Source organism: Colias eurytheme, chromosome 4 (genome assembly GCF_061535395.1).
Source record: "Colias eurytheme isolate Ceu_HAF_F1 chromosome 4, ilColEury1 Martin Lab GWU primary, whole genome shotgun sequence".
Lineage (NCBI taxonomy): Eukaryota > Metazoa > Arthropoda > Insecta > Lepidoptera > Pieridae > Colias > Colias eurytheme.
This window is the reverse complement of record NC_142983.1, coordinates 1,647,060-1,671,402: the sequence shown is the minus strand read 5'-3', so window position 1 is coordinate 1,671,402 and position 24,343 is coordinate 1,647,060. Positions and strand designations below refer to the sequence as shown.

Genomic DNA, 24,343 nt, shown 5'->3' with positions numbered 1-24,343 from the left:
CACTTGAACATTTGCAAAAAACATTTAAAACGATACATTCAAATGGTTACTGTTTTCTCTTCCCTCATGTATAAAATTAAAATTCATCATTTTTGTAATGAATAAAAAAAATAAAAGTATTAACTTATTTATCTGTTATTAAATGCTGAAAAATTCAGTGATGAAGTATTTTGGGCATATTTTTTTTCTCATCTTTTCACACCACGATTATCATCTTTGTTAAAAAAAAACTATGCGTAGGTATGTAACACTTGCAGTTATGCTTTAATAATAGTCATTCGATAACGCATCTATCCAGAAAAATTATGCCAAAAACAGATTGAAAAAATGTTTCATGCCTGAATGAAAAATTTTCATTTTCATTTTTCATTCAGTCTGTTTGTTTTTGATTTTTACAAAATATAAATTTGTAATTTAAGTAAATGCTTTATTATAATTAATGTTTAATTAGTATAAATAATGTTTTGTTAGTGCAAGAATTTTTTTTTAATAGTATTATAGTGCTTGTAATATATTTGATGCTCTTTTTTCTATTAAATTCTACATATAAAAGATTTTTACGTAGTTCTAAGTAGATTAAAATACCAATCGAATTAGTTCTTTTTTTATGTTTCAAAGAAAGAGGAGCAGGAGGAACATTAAACAAGAAAACTATGTATTAAGATATTTTTGTTTCTGTTTTTTGCAAAATTGAATGGATCATTTAAACACTTTTTATACTGCCTATACTTATAAAGAAATTATACAATAATCTCAATTCTTAAATAATTATGGTGTAGAAGTAAATAGATATTGTCGAGGATAAAAAATAAAACAACATATAGGAGAAAAACATTTATTTGCAAAAAGAAATACCTCTGTAATAAAATTCGTATTTAGAGTATACAATAAGTACTTATCGTTCTGTATATAAATAATCTCACTTAAATGTAAACAAAAATAATAATACATCGTTCGTATTCGAGAACTAGTTCATCGTGAACCGAAATCGTCAATGATAATATCGCGGGATAAATAATTATCTATATATTTACACGAAAAACTAACAACTACGCGTCTATGTCGTCCTCTCTCTGGCTCGAGAAGTAGGACACGAGGCCTCCGAACACGCTGCCTTCCTCGCGCTCCTCCTTGATAGCGGCGGGTTTTAGAGGCAGCTGGCCTTCGAGCTGGGCCAGCTCGGGCTTCCTCTCTGGTGGCGAAGCTGGGGGCTCGTCCTCTCGAGGGGATTCACTCTCTCTCGCTTCTGGAGGCTCATCGGGTTTGGGAGACGGTTTCCTCATGAGCACGGAGTCGCGCGCCATCTGCGGCTTGTCGACCCGGCCCATGTCGTACTGCGGGAACGTGCGCGGGCTGGGGGCCTGCGGGGGGCGGGGCAGGGGCAGGTACGGCCGCACGCCGCGCATGTAGGGGTAGTGCGGGGGCAGGTCCCTCGGGGGCAGGTCGCGTGTGGGCAGGTCGCGAGGGGGCAGGTCCCGCGGGGGCAGCTCGTGTCCCGGGGGCAGGAGCCGCTCAGGGGCAGCTTGTCTCAGCGCGTCGGGCGGAGGTCTTGACATGTCGCGAATCAGATTCCGCTCCGGCGGGTATCGCGGCATCTCATGTACGTTCTTCTCACGTAATATTTCATGCATTCTGTCACCCGGCCGGGACATGTCCGCCATCATGGGTCTGTCGTACCGCATATCCTGAATGTTGCGTTCTGGCCCTGGTGGCCTTTGTAATTGTCTGTCCGGTGTGGGCAGCCGGTGCGGGTCCGGCATGGTGTTCGGTCTGTCAGTCGGCGGCCGGAGCATATCGTGCATTATGGGCCGGATGGGCGCTCTAATCATATCGTGCAAAATTGAACCTTCTGCGGGTCTGATAATATCGTGCATTCTGTCGCCCGGAGGTCTGACGGGCACGTGCTTGTCTGGCGCGGGAGGTCTGATCATCTCGTTCAGGGGCCTGGGTCGCCCGTCCGGCATCATGGGCCGGTCGGGTCGGAGGGCCGGGTCGAAGGGCACGCGCTCCGGGGGCAAGGGGCTCTGGGACGGAGACGGTTTGGGGTCGAGGTAGCCGGGGACAGTGGGCATGCGGAGCGGGTGCTGGAGCCGCGCCTGCAGGCTGTCCGGGGCGGGGGGCGGGGGGGCGTAGGGCCCGTAGGGGCCGTACTGCGGGGCGTAGGGGCCCAGCGGCCGGCGCCCGTCCTTGTTTTCTGTGTGTTTTATTCTATTGCGCGGGAGCTCCGGGGACATCGGTCGCTGGGAAGGCGATCCGGGCGGGGACTGATACTCGGGCTCCGTCTTTACTTCCGCTTTGATCTTAATTGGTAAATTATCAGGCGAGTTTTGACGGCTAGGTGATGCTGATCCTTCAGTGGGGCGAGGTATTGCTTGATTAGGTACGGGCCCGGGTGGTCTTGCGCCCTGTATGAGCCCGGGGGACGGTCCCCGCGGCCCCGGCAGCGGGCCGTGGGGCGAAGCCGCCGGGTGCACGTGCGGGCCGTGCGGGGACGATGCCGGCGGGCCGTGCTGCATGTTCACAGGGCCCTGGTTCTGCCCGTGAGGGACATTAGGCCCGTGCGGCATGCTGGGCCCGGGGGACATGCCGTGCGGGAACGGGACCGAATGACCGTGCGGGTCCGGTCTGCTGCCGGGCCGGAGCGGGAACGGGCCGGGACGGTACGACGGGTGGTGGGGGGAGGAGACCGGCGGGCCGTGCGGGGACGGGCCGGGACCGTGCGGGGACGGGCCGGGACCGTGCGGGGATTGCATTTGCCCGTGCGGGGAGGGGATGGGCCCGTGCGGCGAAGGAATGGGGCCATGCGGCGACTGGATCGGCCCGTGCGGAGATGGTATCGGCCCGTGCGGGGACGGGTTCAGTCCGTGCGGGGATTGGTTGGGCCCGTGGGGCGAGGCACTGGGCGGGCCGTGCGGGGGCGTGGCGGAGGGCCCCGGGGGCCCGTGGGGGCCGGGCGGGCCCCGCGGGTAGTAGTACTGCGGGTAAGCGGGGCGGGCCTGGGCCCCGAGCCCCGGGTGCAGCTGGTACATGACGCCCTGCCCGCGGGGCCCGTAGCCCGACCCGCCCGGCGGGTACATCATCTGACCACTGCAATAAGAACGAACAGTTATAGATATTTTTCACATGCATTTTGTGTAAAAAAGGCTATTGAACACTTTAAAGAATTAGGATTGTGTGTGACATTATATACAATCAATTTAATCTTTTATTTTCACCAATCAAAAAGATACAGAATGCATAATTTACGCAATAGAATAATATAAACAAAATCTAAAACCACTAATTTCCTAAATAATATCACATGAAAATGATACGAATTAAATTGAATGGACAATAAACAACACAAAAGTTTGTATTTTTTCACTAACTAAAGTGTCGTATTAGATCGAGCTATCATTCGCGTGCAACTCACCGATAATGGTTGAGCATGTGCGGCATGCGCGTGATGACGCTGGGCTCCTCCGGCATCGGTGCGAACGGCTGCGGAGAACCTGCCACTGATAACGTGCCTGTAAAATAATAATTTAGAAAATAAGTTTTAAACGGATTTTAAATGCGATTTATTCATTTTAGCCCGACGTATTTTGCACACACACTTTGCAGCGAGCGTTGTCACGGTGTTTAGTTTCAAGAAAATAATTATTAATAGCAATAAAACAATTAATGGCATCTATGCTTTCAGTCAAAATAAGAATGAGATTTGGCAAACAATCTAGCAAAATTTGAGTCAGTATCTCTAATCTCTATGCTATTGCAGCATAGAGATACTGACTGAGTAATGTAGAAAACAATTGAATTACATAGGTACTCCCGACAAAAATACATATTGAATGAAAGAACGAAAAAAGCACTAATATCCTTGCACAATAAGACAACATTCATAATTTTTTTTTCAAAATGAGCACAGCAAACAGCACTAAAATGCTAAATCAACTTCTTTCCAATGTTTTCTTTAAGTTTATACATAATTATTTTTGTTGTTACACACCTTCCCTCAAACCGAGCTGATCCGCTCTCCGCTCGCCAATTACGCCGCGTAACTCGGGACGTACCTGAAGTTAGATAAATATTAAATATGTATGACGATGAAATAAATAATAATCACATAACATTTTAAAAGACACCATATGAAAATTATATTTATTTATTTATTATACTTCATTGTACAAACATGAATGGACAAAGCAGAAAAAAAGAACAATAACACAATAAGGCATCATTTGTACAAAAGGCGGCCTTATTGCTGAACAGCAATCTCTACCAGGCAAACTGGTAGGAAAGGAAATGTAAGAAGGTCGTGGGATAGCGCAAAATAAATGACTATAATTACAATTACACATAACAATACATATATATATATATATATATATATATATATTGTGTATATCGAAACTACGACCTTACTGGAGCTTTTACGGGTTATATTAACTTGACTATAACTACTTCTACAGCGCTTTATCAGTATCATACCATTGGCATGAATAATTAATTTACAATGCCACATCTAAACTAAAGTCTCTATTTGTGAAAACGTTCATTTCGCCAAAATTTTCCAATATTTTTTTTTTAATCTTATTCAATAGAAAAACATAGTAAATTATTTTTTTTCGAACAAACCTGCAATCTCGGCGGCTGTCCGTGCGGGAACCTATCAAACTCGGGTGGTCGACCCCCCGGGAAGGGGTTGGGGTGTCTAACCCCGGGGAACCCCTCGGGCCTGTTACCATACGGCTCGGGAACCCCGGGGACCCCGGGATAACCCTCCCTGAACTCCGGTTTCTCCCGTTTCATACGTTTGCTTTCCTGTAAAGCGAGTTTGGCCAATCTCTTTTCTTCCCTTTCCTTCGCCTTTTGCTCTTTAAGTTTCTCTTTCTCTTCTTTCTTTTGGAGTCTCTCCATTCGTTTCGCTTCCTTTTCCGCTAGCTTCGCTTCGCGCTCCTGTCGTTTTTTCTCACGTTCCATCTGGTTAAAAATATAAGTTATATAAATTCAAATAATATTTTATAAATAACAAATGTTAGTTCATGCAGTCATTCAATAGAAAATTTTCTTTATAACGTAGGTATTAAATTTAAAATCTAGTGATTAAATAATATTAATAGAAGATAAGATGTATATTGATAGGAAATTATCTTGGTTTATTTTACAATGCCAAGCACAAAATATTTACCTGATTTGGTCTTAGTGGTGTACTATCTGGTCGTAAATCTGCAAACAAGTTAAGTCATACGTCAACTAGTAAAATACAAGATAAATTTTACTTATTTTATAAATACATATAACTCATATAAAATAAAAATACAAAAACACGTGATCAAGCCAAATGTATTTCCACGTTTCCATATCATTTCTAGTATGTAAGAAAATAAGCACCATTATATAAAAAAGATAATTTAAGTTTAAAAGTTTTGTACGGATCTATGGAAATGTGTGTATGCGTACGTGTGGATATGCGTGCGCGTATGCGTATTTACGTTTGCGTATGCATTTTTCTTTATTTCACTGGTGTGCATGCTGATCTACATATGAGAGTAAGTTTGCATGTATGTGCGTGCGTGTGTTTGCATGTGTGTGCATATACAGGGTGTCCCACTGTTGGTATGCTAAGCTCAAAGGAGGTTATAGTTTTGTATACGCTGAGTACGTAAAAAATACTTATAAAATCCCAGACGCAGTTTTTTTATCAAATAGATGAATTCTTAAAACTCTATGTGTACAGCCGTAATAAGCAACCCGCCCAACTTTGCTACCAGCACGTGACCTATCGTTTAAGATTATGTTTTCATAGACAAAATGCTCACATTAGCGAAGTGGTATTATAATATGCTGACTGCGCGTAGCTAGAGAAGAAAACATGAATTTTCTGGAAAAATTTAGCAAAAATATTTTGATGTAATTTTGTTGTGTCAGTATTTTTTACGTGATCAGTATAGGCAAAGTTACAAGTCCCTTCGCGCTTAGTATACCAATAGTGGGACACCCTGTATATGTGTGTGTGTATACCTTTAATCTTGACACCGACGAGTTTGGCGAGCGCATCGTCCGTGTGCGGCGAGCTGCCACGCCCACTCGCACTCGCGCCACGACCGCGTCCACGGCCCCTACGAAATTATGTAACAACCATAGACATATTTTAAATATCGAGGATCAAAATTGCCGATTTATAGCTTTGCCAAAACGCGTACTTAGGGCTTTTCAAAGCGTTGTCACTATGTTTGACAGTATATTACCGCGTTGTACAACAGAATTCGGCACAAAGTACGCTTCTTTCTGGCAAAATTTCCAAAATATTCACATTTTATTACATAAACACAATACATAATTAAATTTAAATACGCACCTGCTGCCTCTCCCACCGCGACTGCCGCGGCCGCGTGATGGTCTCGCTGCCGCTAAAGCTGCTTGCGCATCTATAGATAAACGTAACATTATTTAAACACTAAAAAAAAATGTATGCGTGTACTAGAGTACACACGTAAGAAGTGAAACTTCTTTATGACCTTAAAAATGTCACGAGTATGGCGTAACGCAAAAATGTCACGCGTACGGCGTAACGCAAAAATGTTACACTAAATTTTTGTCCAACCCCGATAAAGAAGTTTCACTTCAAAAATTTAAAAATAATTTATTATGTTGTCATTGTATGTGTATTGTATATTCTGAATGACACCAAATAATTAGTTTTTATAAAACGGAATAGTTTTAAACAGACGTAATAATGTTACAATATCTATTTCATTTAAATTTCTAGGGACTAGTTCTACCGAAAAACTATAGTGATTGATAATAAAAAATGCGACAAGAAAATTTTGATTTTGAAATATACGTATTAAAGTTTTATAAATCTCTTTTAGAACAGTTTAGGATTTATCAATTTCCATCATAACGTTACAAACGGAAAGCATAATTTCCAAAATTATCATTTAACTTAAAACTATCAAATCTGGCAAGTAAAAGCATTTCAAAATAACCAAGCAACATACCGAGATGCGCCTGCAACGCTTCCGTCTTGGCCTTTGTGACGTCATCAGGTAACTTCTCCAAAGGGACCACTGCAGTTTTCCTTATTAACTCCGATATAGCTCTCCTCCTTTCAGCACTCGAGTGGGATGCGGGGGAAGGGGGGGAGGCCGGGGAGCGGGGGGAAGGGGGGGAACTGAGCTCAGAGTCGTCCAGTTTGAACTCGTCCGAACTGTCCGGCATGTGCTTGCCGCTCGATTTGTGCATCTCCTGCGGGGTTGGAGACGTGTGTTAATGTGCAGATTAAATAAAAATATAAATAAATTTCATCAAAGTATGGAAAATAACTTATTATTAAAGAGGTTAGTTTTTTTACGTAATTTGTATAAGGTGCACGGCGCACCTTATACAAATTACACGCGGCCGCTAATTTAAAGAAATTAAAAGCCAGATCAGTTCATACTCGTACAGGTATATTAAGAAGAGCTGGAACGTCAACACATTTGCACATTGCACATGTTAGGCCGGGAGATACTGACACAAAATTTCGGGTCATTTGTAACAGGATGGCGGTCTAGAGGGGTCTTAGTACGCAATGACAAAAATAAAAATGATGGTCAGAACGCTGGTACCGGCGGACTAGTCGCGTGGGCGTTAGTCACACTCGTCGGATAAATAGCGAAAGTCCAACGATTTGTAACACAAAAATTTTAGAATTTACCGATAGCCCTTAAAAAAGATGTAGGCGGTAGTGTCATGCCATACAGTTACGATGTGACTTACAGTCCGCCATACCGACGTGAATGCGTTGATTTAAAAAAAACAATTCAACCATTTGTACCGGGCTCACTTTTGCACAGGTAACCATCGTCGTGCAGCCATTTACTAAAATCGCCATGCCATACTTTTCGGACAATTCCAAATGGTCGCCATACCGCGGAAAATCTGCAAATTTTTGATTTTTTTTTCTCGCCACCCACGCGACTAGTCCGCCGGTACCAGCGTTCTGAGTTGTGACCATCATTTTTCTTTTAGTCATTGCGTAATAAGACCTCTGTAGAACCGCCATTCTGTTACAAATGACCCGAAATTTTGTGTCAGTATCTCCCGGCCTATGTATGTGTCATATTTTGCAATTGTTTATAAATACAGGATGATGTAATTGGTGTAGTACGAATATCTAAAAATCTATGAAGAATTTTGTGATACAGTAAATGGAAGAATTATAGACTATTTTACAGTATTTAATAAAATCGTTTAATTTTTTGTTCATTTTCATTAGAAATGTCAATTTTACTCACCAAGGTGGAAATTTGGATGATAAGGATCTTGTTAGAAAAATATAAATTTTGACTAAAATCGGCATTTTTTTTTTCAAAAATCAAATTACTAATTAGTAATCAGAGTTATCACATTATTAAAAAAAATAAGCCAAACTATACACAATTTTTACCTACTTGATGCAATCCTCAAAGATCATGGACATAGTGTATTGCGCCTTCCACCATACCATCCAGAACTCAACCCAATAGAGTTACTATGGGGCATAATTAAAGGCAAAGTAGCATCACAAAATGTGAACTTTAACTTGAAAACTGTGGAAGAATTATTTAGAAAGGAAGCAAATGCTATTAGTCTGGATATGTTTAGTGACGTTTGGAGAAAGACGCGAGAACATGAGGAAAAATATATTCAATTAGAACCAAAAGTAGATAATTACACTGACTCATTTATAATAACATTAAGAAATTCCGACAACGAAACATCGAGTTCTTCGAGCGATGAAAGTTACAGTGAAGTAGAAGATTACGATTATGATTAAATAGATTCTTCTTCTTCTCTATAGATACTGCTTTCTGAATTGGTGGTAAATATTAAAACTGTTAAACTGTTATGACGATTCAAAAGTGCTTCTAGAAGAAGTCTAATTGTATAAATGTTTGAGTTTGAGTTTAAAACCAATAGTGTGAAAATTATACAATAAACATGTAACACATATTTGTTAGCGCGTATTGGTAGGTATTACGTACTTACTACAAATATAATATTTCTTAGATATCTTTACTCGACCAAAGTCAGGAATTTAATTATTATTTGATAATTGAATGATTATTAATACTTTTATCCAATTGATTATTATTAGAATAAATAATTAACTTCATCAATTGATTTACTTTTAAATTATAATTTTACAGGTAAATTATGAGAGCTTTCATAAGTAATTATATTTGCATATATATATCTACAATGCACCCATTTTACAATTCAAGTCTAAAATGAAACTAGAGTCGCATTTATTTTTGAACATACTGTAAGTGAAATTGCATAAGTGTGAGTACTGTGAACATGCCAGCTTTCCCTAATTGACCGATAAACCTGTAAGTATGGACTTTTCTCTTCTATAATATGACGCTAAAAGTGTAGTCATTTTCCTTTTCAAGTATACCCGCTGGCATGTACGTACCATGCTTCAACGATTTTCATAAGAAGTCAGTAATAACTCAGGCCCCGGAACCACAGACACTCTATTGTGTCGTGAAAATCTATTGTGTTCAGGCCCGTGGATCGATCGGGCCACTTGGGGCTCAATGGGTTAAAGCTATACAATTGAATTTGTAGGTATTTTTCGTTGGTTATTTTATGCAATTCGCCGCGCGAGCCAATTCACTAACGACGGGAATCTTCCTAACTACGCGAGCCTAACTACAGATTTTCATTGCTTTTGAAACCAACTTGACTACGTCAGCAAATTTTATTTTTTTGTCTCTAGCCCAGGTATATTCTTAATTGAGGCGATAGTCTTGTCCAAATTGTTTTGTATTTATCCAAATTTCCAAATAAACTATTTGTTTTATTTATTTATCTGGCACACTCACGCCCTCCGACTCCGTGTTGGGCATCTCCGTGTAGTCGATCTTCCTCTGCCGCGTGCGGTGCGGGGGCGAGTCCCCGGGCGGGTCGCTGAGCCCCCCGTAGGTGACGCGTCGCCCCTCCCTCCCCTCGCCCCCCGCCAGCTTGCTGCGGGCGCGACGCTTGCCGCGGTGACGCTTGGGGGGCTTGTGCTCTTTGGATCTGGACAAAATAAATCTTAATACTATTATAAAGGCGAAAGTTTGTAAGTATGGATGTATGGATGTTTTCACGTAAAAACTACTGAACCGATTACAATGAAATTTAGCACACATATAGAGGGTAACTTGGATTAACACCTAGGATAGGTTTTATCCCGGAAATCCCACGGGAACGGGAACTATGCGGGTTTTCCTTTGAAAACGCGGGCGAAGCCGCGGGCAGAAATCTAGTACGCAAATAATTATTGATACTAGAGATGCAACGAATAGTTGTTTGTCCAGATACCGGATACCGGATGTTCGGCCTGACCACCAGCCGAATGTTCGGTATCCGGCCGCCGACATTTTGGGTTTCTTAAGTGCGTGTCGTGCCCTGCAGGTTTTGACTTGTTTCGTAGTGAACGTTCATGCGGTCACAGTTCTTGGTAGAGACACTTTTATCGTGTCAGTCAGCACGAAACAATTTCGTTAAAAAAAATTCGTAAAAAATAATAAAAAGCTTCAATTACAACTGTGTCTTTATTTAGATTCTATTTATAAAATCTACCAAGTTTACTATCCGGTATCCGGCCTGATAGTACATTGCCATCCGGTATCCGGCCGGATAGTAAATAAGGGCCGGATAAGCCGGATACCGGATAGGAACCGAATATTCGGTGCATCTCTAATTGATACATGATTTTTAATGTTTTTACCAAAACTTTAACAATTCTCCTGGGTTGCCTTAAATTAACTATATATTACCTATTACGCTATTTTCTTATAAAAAATCGAGAAAATTAACATTAAATAAGTATCTTTTAAAACTTAACGCTACAAAAATATCGTTCCTATCACTCACTCACAAAATTTACTCAAATAGCAATTGAATACATTTACACATCGAATAAATAAAAATACGTTACTTGTTCGACCACTCCTTAGCGCCGGCGGATTCGCTCGAGCTATCCTCGAAGACTCCTTTCTTTTTCTTCTTTACTTCTGGCGATGATTCGACCATTTTTTTCCGATCTGTAAAACAATATTACATTTGATAGTGAGTTCGATTTAGTGGAAGTAACATGTATGTATGTTTGTATGGAAGAATCAAAGAAATTACTTGAATATGAATGTGCAATGTCACTTATGAAAGAAACATAATATGATTTGAATAGTTAAGTGCAAGTGTGTAGGTTTTGATGTACATGTAGGTGCAAGTGTACATGTCCAGGTTCAAATGTACGTGTAGGTAGAAGTGTACATGTAGATGCAAGTGAAAGTGCAAGCGTAAGTGTAAGTGCAAGCATAAGTGTAAATGCACCTACAAGTTTAAGTGTACACGTAGGTGGCACTAGAAGTGTAAGTGTACATGTAGGTGCCACTACAAGTTTAAGTGTACACGTAAGTGCCACTACAAGTTAAAGTGTACACGTAGGTGGCACTAGAAGTGTAAGTGTACACGTAGGTGGCACTAGAAGTGTAAGTGTACACGTAGGTGGCACTAGAAGTGTAAGTGTACATGTAAGTGAAAGTGTACATGTAAGTGTAAGTGTACATGTAAGTGTAAGTGTACATGTAAGTGTAAGTGTGCTCACCGCGGTGTTCAGGTCTGTGCGGTCGGTGCGGTCTGCGCGAGCGCACAACCGACGAACCGCCCGACGAGGAGCTGTCTCGATCCCCGCTTGACGATACATCGGAGGAGGATGAGTCCATTCTAGAAGAGAATATAATTTTATTATTGTAGTAAAATCGTTGGTTGAAAATTGGTATGACGACAAAATATAAACAAAATGGGAGAGTGAAAGCGCTAGTTTGTTCCAGCATTACCAAAGTTTGTTTTAGGATTGATTAATGTAAACCTTTCTAAAACAATAAAAAATTATCTTCTCCATCTGAAACCAAACTTCTAAATGGAAATATGATTCACAAACACAAATGTAGCTTGTTTGACTTTACCCATATGTATTTTCTTTGTATAAATATTTACCCAGTATCCTTAAAATCTTCATCGGTTTCATCATCATCCTCAGAGGGGACTTCAAGCGAATTGAGCTTGCGCGCCTTGCGGCGTTGCTTGCGTTTCGCTTTCTTCAATTCCACTGGCTTGCCCTATAAAAACATCAATTTTAAAGTGAATTAATTACCTTACCTTAACTTTCAATTCAATTCAATATTTTAATTTATGACAGTATTGCGCTGCCACAATTTTGCCAATGTCCTGTTATAGTGATCAATGTAGTGTAACCTTAATTTTTTTCATGACATTTAGCTCATTGCGTCAAATTTCATTATTCAAAACAAAAATACAATAACAGAGAGAAATAAATTATATTATTGATACCACATTAACCTTATTTCCACAAGTTTTAGATTCTTTGAAAAGTGGTTCAAATTGAGACCTGTATTCATAAGAAAAAAAGAGCGTGTGTGCCGAGCACTCGTTAATTAATTAAATCAACAGGTGGAGGGTTAAAATTTAGTAATCGGATATATAAATAATGTTATTATGTTTTCACACACACCTGTTCAATAGCTTCTCTCTCTGCCTTGAGTTTTTCCTCTTCAGCTGCCTCAATGATAGTGGAGATATCTTTCCCTCGACCCTGATTGCCTGCGCTCGTAGTTGGCTCAACATACTCCTCCTATAAAATGATTACATATTATTATTGACATCTGCGATCAGTCAACGGACTATGAGCAGATATTTGGACAGAATAATTTGGCGATTTGAGAACCAGAACCAGTGCCCTAATTTCCCTTTCTAATGTAGCTCAACATCAACATTAGCTCTTTTCAGACATTTCCTATTAAATGATTAATATAAAAGTTTTATTGAAATGAGAGAATTTATTTGAAGATTTAGACTACTGTATACAAAAATGTGTTCTTAATCGTGTACAGAAATAGTTGATATAAGAAAATTACCGTTCTCACCTACACAATAAAGCCCACGTCACCTTAATCACATTCATTAGAAGCAAAATTCTTTTAACCCCCACATTTTCGGTAAAAACAATAATCACTCTTACTACATACACCATGAAGCTCATAATTGCTTACCTTAATAGCAGAAGATATGAGACGATCATATTCTTGCGCTAGGTACGAGACACGTGCTCAGAAAACATCGTATAATTCGAGCCCCCATACAAACTAAAATCCTCCTTCCCACATACACAATAATGCCTACAATACCTACATCACCACGGAGTACCGACCGAGTTCACATACAATCAGCGCACACGTCACCTTATTCACATTCAAGCAATAATAAACTTTCTCACCTACACAATAAAGTTCACAATTACCTCAATAGCAGAGGATATGAGACGATCATATTCTTGCGCTAGGTACGAGACGGGCAGCTTGTGGCATGTGCTCAGAAAACATGGTATAATTCGAGCTCCGACACAAACTAAAATCCTTCACATACACACAATAATAAACTTTATCACCTACACAATAAAGCTCACAATTACCTTAATAGCAGAGGATATGAGGCGATCGTATTCTTGCGCTCGGTACGAGACGGGAAGCTGTCGGCGTGCACGTAAACGATATACTGCACCAGAGGAAGATGACCAGCTGCTGCTGCCATCTAGAAGAAATAAAAGAGTTATTAATTTTCGTTGTAATGTATACAGTACGTCAAGCTATTGTTTACTTAGCGAAGTTGTTATTGGGAAATGATTTCACAAACAAATTAGTTTTGTCACTTTCTACTGGCGTAAAATGTACATTTACGCGTAGTTTACGCACGGCCGACGTAGAACGATTAAGAAAAGTAAAGCGTCTTTTTCAAAATTATTTAAATACAAATCATTTCATTCACGATTTCATATTTTAACATTATCCTTTTATTAAATGTTCTGCCATTTTATATAAACATCCCATTATAAAAAAAATACGGTTATAGAATTCATGTTAACCTAACAAGTCATTTTAATCTGCTAACTCAACTTCTTACAATATGATACTAATTTTAAAAGCCACACACACTATAATACACTTACCAGAATCGTCATCAGATTTCTCCTCCGATTGTTCTTTCTTCTCTTCTGGGACAATCTTATCTTCGTCTTCTTTCTTCTCCGGCTCTTCTAGAAGCTTTCTTTCTCTTTCTGCCTCCACGGTGGCCAAAAGTTCGTCATATTGCACTAATTCCTTTTCCAGTGATGCTATCAGTCGATTCTAGAAGTGAAATAAACAGAATTAAACATTTAATTCTTTAAAATGTAAAATAAAATTCAAGTGATAACATTAGGATCAATTTTTAATAATCCTTACGAAGTCGAATGTACATACTTTATGTAAGATAATTTATTATGTTTTATATTTATATTGATATTTCACGTTCCTTCCCTACTCCTCCCACCTCATAGTTGTTTCATATAATTTATTGTCCCGTAACCGAATGCAAAAATTTTTCACTACTTACATCTTTTTTATGAAAAAAAAGACGGGTTGCACTTCGGGAGTGCCGGCAGAAGTAAAAACTTGATTATTAACGTGGAGCATGTTTGATATTTTGGAATGGTATCCGTCTTACGCTTTTTCGATTAGGTCACGTGTCCTGACGCGAGTTTAAGATTTTATACCCATTACAGAAAAAGTGCTCAACGCCGCTAAAGAAGCTTTCACTTCAAAAAAAAAATTGGTTGTCTGTAAAGTTTACTGACGATAGTTGAACGTGACAACGTCCGATTGTGCTTCTTTGTCGCTTTTTCCGCGCTCTCGCTTACACTTCAAGTCTTACATGTCACGCCTCAGAGCGAGGTAACGTCGCATGAGTCATGTTTTTTCGTGCGTGCAGCCGGCTCTATCGAATTATAAGACGTTGTCACGTCCAAAAGTCGGGTTACACTCACGTGTTCGCAGGGCGGGCAGTACCAGCGGCCGCTGGGCACGCGCAGCAGCAGCGGCGTCAAGCAGCTCGCGTGGTAGGGGCCGTCGCACGCGTCGCACAGCAGGATCCACTGCGGGTTATACTCACGTGTTCGCAGGGCGGGCAGTACCAGCGGCCGCTGGGCACGCGCAGCAGCAGCGGCGTCAAGCAGCTCGCGTGGTAGGGGCCGTCGCACGCGTCGCACAGCAGGATCCACTGCGGGTTATACTCACGTGTTCGCAGGGCGGGCAGTACCAGCGGCCGCTGGGCACGCGCAGCAGCAGCGGCGTCAAGCAGCTCGCGTGGTAGGGGCCGTCGCACGCGTCGCACAGCAGGATCCACTGCGGGTTATACTCACGTGTTCGCAGGGCGGGCAGTACCAGCGGCCGCTGGGCACGCGCAGCAGCAGCGGCGTCAAGCAGCTCGCGTGGTAGGGGCCGTCGCACGCGTCGCACAGCAGGATCCACTGCGGCTGCTCGCCGCTGCCGCACCGCACGCAGAACCCCTCCGATGCGCCTGCGCACCGCGATACTACAGCGGATGTTACACAGGAAAGTCTCCATAAGAATATCCTTATTAGCAAAATACATTCCATCGCTAGGTAGGAGTAGCGATAATACACCTTTAAGCCCGGATATATTAACGATATACCTAATCTTCAGGTAACAATAACGCTCCTTATATTCAGGTTACAATCATACACTTTTTAGACCGATAACAATGACATGCACAATGATATTAAAATAGATTTGCTATAAAGGAAGGCTATTCTAATAATACACCTTGTGACACCATATTTATTACCAAATCACCATCTACCAGCAATTTAGGTAAGGAGGCAGGCTTCATTCTTGCCCATAGATCTTATACATTTTTTTACAGACATTTAAACAATCAGCACTCACATTTTCTATGAAAAAAATACACTGGATTTATTATTACCTTCTTCCAAGGTCCTGGCTTGTCGAACAGGTTCATCCGTGCCATCTGTTTCCAGATCAGATTCAGGTGAGAATTCATGATCAGACTTGTTAAATTCCACTGAAAAGAAAACATTAATTTATGAATTTATCAAATCAATTATAAAAGCAAATACATAATCCTACTAATAAATGCGAAAGTTTTTGAGGATGGATGTTTGTTACTCTTTCACGCAAATACTACTGAACCGATTACAATGAAGCTGAAGACCCAGAATAAGACAAAGGCTACTTTTTATCCTGGAAGTCCCTGCAAGGTTTTCTTTGAAAACGCGGGCGAAGCATCTGTTTACAGATAATTTTCTTTACTTAAAAATAGGTTCAGAATATGGTACTGCCATGCCACTACTAATTCCCTATCCTTACAGCCCCTACACACTCACGGTCGGGCTCCTCGTGCTCGAACAGCGGCTCCGAGTCCGACTCGTTCTCGGGCTGCGTGGACTCCGAGCGGCGCCACTTGCGCGGGCGACGCTTGACTCGAGACTCGTCCGAACTGCTCCCACTGGCGCGCCATTCTTCTTCGTCGTCTTTGTTCTGTAATATGGGGTACAATTTTATATTAAATTTTAAATTTAAATTTAAAATTTAATATAATTAATATTAAATTTAAATTAAAAACAATTTTCATTGACGAACAATAAACGACTAGCCGTGCAAACGGGGCAAAAAAATAACCAAAGCAAAACTACGTCAATACAATTTAAACATTACTGCCACGACATAACATGCTAATTCGAATGAATCTTTTTATGTTATCTGTATAACTGAATTATTACGTAAACAACGCCGCTGCGACACTTTTGATGATTTCTGATTGTAGTTATTTATAATATTGATATGTCCATGACAACACTCTTTACAAATATGAAGTAAGTACATGAAAAATATATCAGACAGACAACACCCGATATATCATAGAAATAAAACAAATGAATTCTTCTATCTTAAAAACAATCCCACCTTTTTCTTATGTATCATTTTGAGTTCCCTCAAGGCCACCTCTTCCAAATGCCTCCGATCTGCCTCCTCCTTGATCTTCATCTGTGCGATCCTCCTCGATTGCCTCACCGGTGTGAGCTCATCGTCCACTTTGTCAGATTTCGGCTTCTGCTTGTCATTGCGTACTTTCTTTTTCAGTTTCTTCGCTGTTTTCTTACCAGCTAAGAAATATTTTGTTAATTTTATAATATACAATTTATTTTTTATGACTGGTTTATAAAAATTATACTGCAACCTCATTTAAAAAAAACTCATTCCGTTTAGTCCGGGATACATCGCCCATTTTTGCAAGTGATTACTATCAAGCTAATTTTTCGTGAGTAGCTTTATTTTGATGAGATGCCCAATAATTTCATGTACGAAACTCTCGATTGTGGTAGCTTACAGAGGTAACAAGGATAAAAATTTTTGATTTGACGGTTCTCAAATATTTATTACGCAATTTGTAGGACAATATGTCTGTTGAATTATATAAGTATTAAATAAGTGAAAATAAAAAAATCAGCTGGTTAGTAATCATTTATGATGACTTCGTTATCGATACACATTGGAAAGGGGGACTCTTTGATCAAACCATAGATTTTGTAGGACAAATATTTTTTCGAATAATTTAGATATTTATCTTGAGATTGCACAAAAAAAAACATTCAGTTAGTAATTAATATTTGAGAACCATCAAATCAAAATATTTTATCCTTGTTTCCTCTGGTAGCTACCACAATCGAGAGTTTTGTACATGAAATTATTGGGCATCTCATCAAAATAAAGCTACTCACGAAAAATTAGCTTGATAGTAATCACTTGCAAAAATGGGCGATGTATCCCGGACTAGTTCGTTTATACAGTAAATAGTTGTAATTTACAATTTTATTAAAAAGCTGGTAAGAGCTTTATCATGTGTAAAACCAACTTATTTGAAAAATAATAGCTACATTTTGTTTTAAGGAAGCACTTATCTATATTATAGTCTATGCTAGTCATAGAATACACTAACCATTATAAATTTGATATTAATTTTAATTTCATACAACAAATTATTCAAAATACCTAAACTGTAGAGAGACTCCTCCTCCGATTCACTAGAACTTTTTGCCATTAGCTTAGCTTCTACTTTTTTCCTGTAAGCATGTATAAATAACAATATAATATACAATTGCATGAAATCAATTTAAAATTGAAATAAAATAAAAATTTTACCTAGTTGAGGTTATTATTTTCTTAGGTTTAATTTTTAATCTTTTCCCACTACAAAGAGGTTCGTCTTCCTCACTTTCACTCTGAGATTCGGATTTATTTTTATCACTCAATGTCGCGTTCAATAGCGACCTCTTTAACGCCTTACTCCTTTTCTTAACATCATTAACCTTATCACTACTCTTATTAGAATCATCTTTCACTTTCTGAAGGAACTTTTTAGACTTCAATTTACCTTTTCTAGCTTTAATTTTTTTCCTATGTGATATTGAATCATAATTTTCATCTACATTTAAATCTTTATTTTCAATATTATCATTACTAACATCGTTTTTATTGTCTAAAGTATCAGTTTCTTTGGAATGTGATACATTATCTAAATCTGGTGTGGGTTCTAAGCGTATTTTTTTCGAAGGCAAGGGCTCATCTCTTTTCAGTTCACCTTCTGTGCTTTTATCCTTTTCATTATCAGTGTTATATTCAGCTTCATCTTGATCAGATGAAAGACTGCTCTTTCTCTTCTCAATAATACTGGTTTTTCCGTTCTGAACATTCTCACTTTCAGACACTGAACTCACTTTTTCCTTCTGCTTAACACCTTTCCTTAAGATATGTTTCTTTTTCACTTTCCCTTTGACCTTCTTTTTAGTAGTATTATTTACACTATCTTCTACAGCACTATTTTCATTAACACTACTTTCTCTTTTATCACTATCATTATTTACTGCATTTGATTCTGATTGAACCATTTGTGAACCGTTTGAATTTTCTGGTTCCCTTTTACAATGCTTTTTAGAATCCGAATTAGGAATTTCTGCATTGTCTGTTGACTGCTTTTTCAGTGTTCTCTTATTTACAGATTTTAATTTAACACCTTTTTTATTCTTACTAGAATCTGACACATCATTGTGTTCACCATTGCACTCTTCAGGTGGATTTTCTTCATCGGATTTTTCTTTCTCTTCGTCTTGAGGTTGTTCCTCAACCTCAGGATTACCCGTGTCGTTTTCGTAGCCCCAACCGTCACCACATATAAACATAACTGGCTCACTGATTTCTTCACCGAAAAAATAAGAGCTTTCACAGTCCGCACCAGAACCTTCGCCAGTTACAATCATCACAGGCTCTTCAATAGCTTCACTAACTGTGTCATCTTGTGGACTTTCTTTTTCTAGTGGTTGATCTTCTTGTTCTGACGGTTTTTCTTCATTTTCCAATAATTCGTCTTCTTTTTCTAGTGACTGATCTTCTTTATCTGGCTCTTTTTCTTCTTTTTGTTCCTCACTACCAGCAATTGATGAAGGTAATTTGGCTTCAGGAATTTCATCTGAATTTGTTTCATTTAATTCTTCTACTGTTTCATTACATTCAGGTTTACTTTCACTAGTTTCTACGTCTTTTTCCATTTCCTTAGATTCTATATCTTTAACCTCACTATTTATAGTATTTACACAACTATCCTTAGTATCTTTATTTAAATCTTCTGTGCTATTTTCTGCTTCCACTGCATCTTTTGCAGGTTCCTTTTGTTTTTCATTTTGATTATCACTTTCGTGTTCCGATTCCGACTCTGGGCTCAAAAATTCCTCTTCATTTTCTTCTTCATCTTTTTCACTTTTTATTACCTGAAAAAAATACAATAATTATGTAATATGACACAAACGGAAATATCTAATAACACCTATACCCAACCCAAAGATTAAGATTTATGGACACACTGTTATTAGACCTTTAGAGGTGCATAAAACAAACTACTTAATTATGAAAACATCTTCGTCATCATATCCATTAATAACAAGGTTTGAACATGTTTTGATGTACTACAGTTCAGTTATTAGACCAAACACCACTGAATTAATCAACAACAAATTGAACATCTCACCTCATTTTTCTGCTGCACTTCATTCCCACTAGAATCTTCACTATTTACATTGTTCAAATGCGCAACAGATGGTGATATCTCTTCACCACTCTTCAATTGTGCAATGACCTTTACTAGTTCCTCTCTATTCCTGTAGAATCATATCATATCACTTATAACTAAATGTAAACTACAAATAGTAAAATACTAAAAAAAATCTTAATATATATAAATCTCGTGTCACAATGTTTGTCCTCAATGAACTTCTAAACCACTTAACCGATTATAATAAAATTCGCACACCATGTGTAGTTCGATCCAACTTTAGAGATAGGATAGTTTAAACATGTAGGTACCACGGGCGAAGCCGGGGCGGACCGCTAGTTATTGTATAATAAGTGTTTCATCATCTTATCTATACAAAGAAATTTAAAATTTAGTAATTCAAGCACATTCCTCATGAGTTTGTCATCATGATTCATCATTTAAGGAGTGGTATAGAAAATGCCACTAAAAATTAACACATATCTATTTAGATTTCTTATCTGGAATATTTCTGATCCTGTTTCTAGTGCAAAAAAGCAAAATATAATCAAATGTGGCTGAAAAATCATCTACAAAAACAATTCTCTTGATTTTTTTAACACTGGAACCAAATCATAACATTTAGGAGTTAAAATGCCATAGACAGAGTGAAAAAAACACACTTAGGAAGCGTGGACACTTCGGAAAAAACGTGTCAAGTGAATGTCGCTGGCGGTGGTTGGTTGCCTGTTTGTGGCGACCCTTAATCTCAAATATTGCACTTCTTATTCAGAATCATACTAGCAAACCCGGCAAACTCTGTTTTGCCCCCACATTTCATTTTTTCCCGCTTTTCTGTTGAAATTTTTCCCGAATTTTCTTTGCTATAAACCTCATGGAGCCCGAGACCTTTCCAACGAATGCAAAACTGTGGAAATTGGTTCGTGCGTTCTGGCATTATAGCGTCAGGAAGGAAAACCCGACTTCTTTTTTATATAGTAGATTAAAAAACATTAATCACACCATTGTACAATACCTCGCTATCAATTGCCACGTCTCTTCATCTTGGTCTTCCTTATACAGGCACAAGTTAGCCTCATGGTCTACTTGAAACCAGTACACACACCCATTCTTATCTCTGCCTATTGGATCCAACCTCAGATCCTTACAAGAGATATTGTTTACCGCATTCTTAAACTTTGGGTGACATGTAAACTGATATTCTAGAAGAATCTGCAAATTTTTGAAACAGGATTTTTTTTATATTATTATAGGAAAGCACTGATATACAGTGGTGGACGTTTAATTAGAAACTCGTAACACGATGAAGTAGTCATCAAATTCATTTAACATTTACGTATTAACGTATTAAAGATTAAGTATTATTTCGTATGTAATAGAACACCCGTTTATCTAGTTTTATAAGACAATGCTTAATTTTAATCAAACATTAGCTTAAATTAATAAAATTAAACAACTTTAAGTGAAACCTGATTTCCGAGTATTTTCAGTCTGGACAACAAATTAGAAACAACATGCTTCGCGTGATCCAAAGTCAAAACCTGTTGAAATGCCGCCAATATTCTTTCTTCTACAAATATTTTCACCGTTTTTTAAACATTCTATCTAAAAGTTTCTGAAAATTAATTTGCTTTACAGTATAAATGGTTAAAAGTATGATTTGTGACCAATCAACAAGAAAAATAATTTTAAGTTTACATTTTGACAAAAACTAGAGTTACAGGAAAATTGCAAATCATTTAGAGTGTTCGATAAAAATATATTCAATGCTAAGGTTTATTTAAAAGAGCATGGTACTTCCGAAAAAGTGCCTAGAAAAGCTCTATCATGAAAAATCACTGCACGCGAGGATAGGCAAATGATTCTTTTGGCAAAGATGGATCCATTTAAAAGTTCAAATTCTATTATAAAATTAGTTTTTTCCGAAGATGAACCTCGCAATGTGTCGATGAGATCGGTTCGCAGGCGGTAATTTGAGGCAAAATTTTTTGGAGAGACGCCAGGAAAGTACAGCTTCTTACAAGGAAGGGAACAACGTGTTTCATTTACTTAGAAATAATGCTAGTGGACAGTACGCCAGTGAAAAAGTTTTATTTTGGGATGAAACTAAAATTAATTTAATCAATTTTGATGGCAAAGGATACACGCGTCGTTAAGTTAACCAGGCCTTAGATAATAAATAAACAGTTAAGCATGGCGGAGGAAACATTATAGTATGGGCATGTATGGGGTTGTTTTTAGACTGCTATAATCTTTATAGACAACAACGGCTTTACAACGTTGTGCCTTAGATTGTATGAAATTTTAACACGTTTGCAAAAACATATTTTCTAATAGAATTGGAACCTTTAAATGGATCCATCTTTGAGAAAATAATTATTTGCTTATGCTCGCGAGCAGTGGTTTTTCATGGTCGAGCTTTTTTAGGCACTTAATCAGAAGTACCATGCTCTTTTAAATAAACTGTAGCATTGAATATCTTTTTATCAAACACTCTAAGTGATTTTATGCTTTCCTGTAACTCCAGTTTTTGTCAAAATGTAAACTTAAAATTATTTTTCTTGTTGATGGGTCACAATTGTTACTTTTACCCATTTATACTGCAAAGCAAATTAATTTTCAGAAACTTTTATACGGAATGTTTAAAAAACGGTCTAAATATTTGTAGAAGAAAAAAATATTGTCGGCATTTCAACAGGTTTTGACTTTGGAACACTCGAAGCATGCTGTTTCTAATTTGTTGTCCAGACTGAAAATGCTTGGAAATCAGGTTTCACTTAAAGTTGTTTAATTTTATTAATTTAAGCTAACGTTTGATTAAAAATAAGCAATTTATTATAAAACTAGATTAACGGGTGTTCTATTACATATGAAATAATGCTTAATCACTAATACGTTAATACACAAAAGTAAATAAATTTGATGACTACTTCATCCTGTTACGTGTTTCTAATTAAACGTCCACCACTGTATATAAAAGTCATAAAACATGTAATTATAATTTATGTTCATAAAATTTAATGAAATTTCAGAAAAACAGCGTAAATGGGGTTTAGATATTAATATTTAATCACTTGTCTAATAAATTATCACATTCTTGAAAATAACTGGAAAACACAATCCAATCATAATAAGGTTTCTCGTATAAAATTGGCTCAAGAAAGTTTAATGATACTCCATAACAGGAATTAATATTAATAATAAATACCTTCACTGATTTATTTACTTGGTTAACTATGTATTTACAACACTTAGCATAAAGTAATAAAACGTTTCACTCACTTTCAATACTTTCAATTTAACTTGAGTACTAGCTTTCTTGTAAGAAAACCTTTCGATTTCCCAAGCCTCTTGGTGGTGGGCTTGCTGGTGGCAGAACTTGATTAAGCCCTTCTCCCATCTGTTACTCTGAACAGTTTTCAGTGCTCGACGTAACAATCTCAAATGCAACTCCTTTAATGGCTCCAACACTAAAAGAATAAAACACTCCCATCATGTTTGATAAGTTTGTTTATACTTTTCATCACGAACGGACGATGTTACCTTACCTTCCTGCGTATTCTCTATCAGCTCTTGTAATTTTGATATCGTAGGTACTTGTAAACTATACAGTTTTCCGAAAACTTTTAAAAACGAGTAGATAACAGCGAAATTAGGATCATTCGTACATGAAATTTCTCCATCAGACGCCATCGTCGTCACTTATTGTACCTTTTTACTTATCATCGCATATTGATATTCACTACCGGTATATATTTTTTTCTCTTAAAACTAATGGAGTAATATAAAACATGTACATGATTCACGAAAATATCATTATTCTTCCATCACTGAAAGCTTCTATTCTTTTCCAAAATAATAAAATAAAACTTGATGACAGCCATCGCAACATAGACAATATTATTATTTTTTTAAAATTCCTGACAACAAAGTACAGCTTAATAAGCATAGACTAATAAAGATTGTCTAATCTAAAAATGAACGCCCCTCCACTGTGTTTACGCTCACATTCAAAGTACGTGTATAGACGCAATACACACAAATTGGTCTGCCTCATTGGTCGTTCAGTCCTCCAGTCCCGTCCATGCCCGAACGACAGGACCAGTTGGCCAACTAGTGCATAAATGACGCGATGCACGACAGAACGGACGTGTCACTCCCCGCCATACAATGCTAGGCACCTGATCGCCCGATTAGTTGACAAATCAGTGCGCGAGTGTCAAAGTTTGCAGTAGAATCGACGCGCGCACACATATAAAGTGGTTCAATAATTATTTGTCCTCACACATTGAAACAATTAAGTTTAGTGGAGGGGCGTTCATTTTTAGATTAGACAATCTATACCACTTGCATTGTGGTTAATTGA

General features: G+C 38.4%; 1 protein-coding gene across 1 annotated transcript; it reads right to left on the bottom strand.

Annotated features, from left to right (window-relative positions):
• Positions 1 to 821: 821 nt before the first annotated feature.
• Positions 822 to 23,867, bottom strand: LOC149908741 (uncharacterized). The gene is made up of 25 exons (XM_090120320.1): positions 23,526 to 23,867; positions 23,260 to 23,447; positions 20,993 to 21,189; positions 19,954 to 20,083; positions 18,075 to 19,696; positions 17,925 to 17,995; positions 16,839 to 17,038; positions 16,259 to 16,412; positions 15,838 to 15,936; positions 15,254 to 15,411; positions 14,024 to 14,201; positions 13,490 to 13,608; positions 12,533 to 12,652; positions 11,998 to 12,119; positions 11,606 to 11,724; positions 10,937 to 11,042; positions 9,837 to 10,032; positions 6,984 to 7,230; positions 6,341 to 6,410; positions 6,004 to 6,101; positions 5,171 to 5,208; positions 4,618 to 4,962; positions 3,989 to 4,052; positions 3,413 to 3,509; positions 822 to 3,087 (listed from the first exon to the last, which is right to left on the bottom strand). The coding sequence occupies exons 1-25, from the start codon at positions 23,668 to 23,670 to the stop codon at positions 1,050 to 1,052; spliced, it is 6,921 nt and encodes a 2,306-aa protein (XP_089976446.1). The 5' UTR covers positions 23,671 to 23,867; the 3' UTR covers positions 822 to 1,049.
• Positions 23,868 to 24,343: the final 476 nt, after the last annotated feature.

Bases quoted from the DNA above. Each gene is read 5' to 3' on its own strand.
- LOC149908741 (XM_090120320.1), bottom strand. From the start codon at position 23,670: ATGGCGTCTGATGGAGAAATTTCATGTACGAATGATCCTAATTTCGCT. The intron at 15,412-15,837 runs GTAATAATAAAT...CGCGGTGCGCAG, and splicing joins AGCCAGGACCTTGGAAGAAG to GCGCATCGGAGGGGTTCTGC. The intron at 11,725-11,997 runs GTAAATATTTAT...ATTCTCTTCTAG, and splicing joins GAAGATTTTAAGGATACTGG to AATGGACTCATCCTCCTCCG.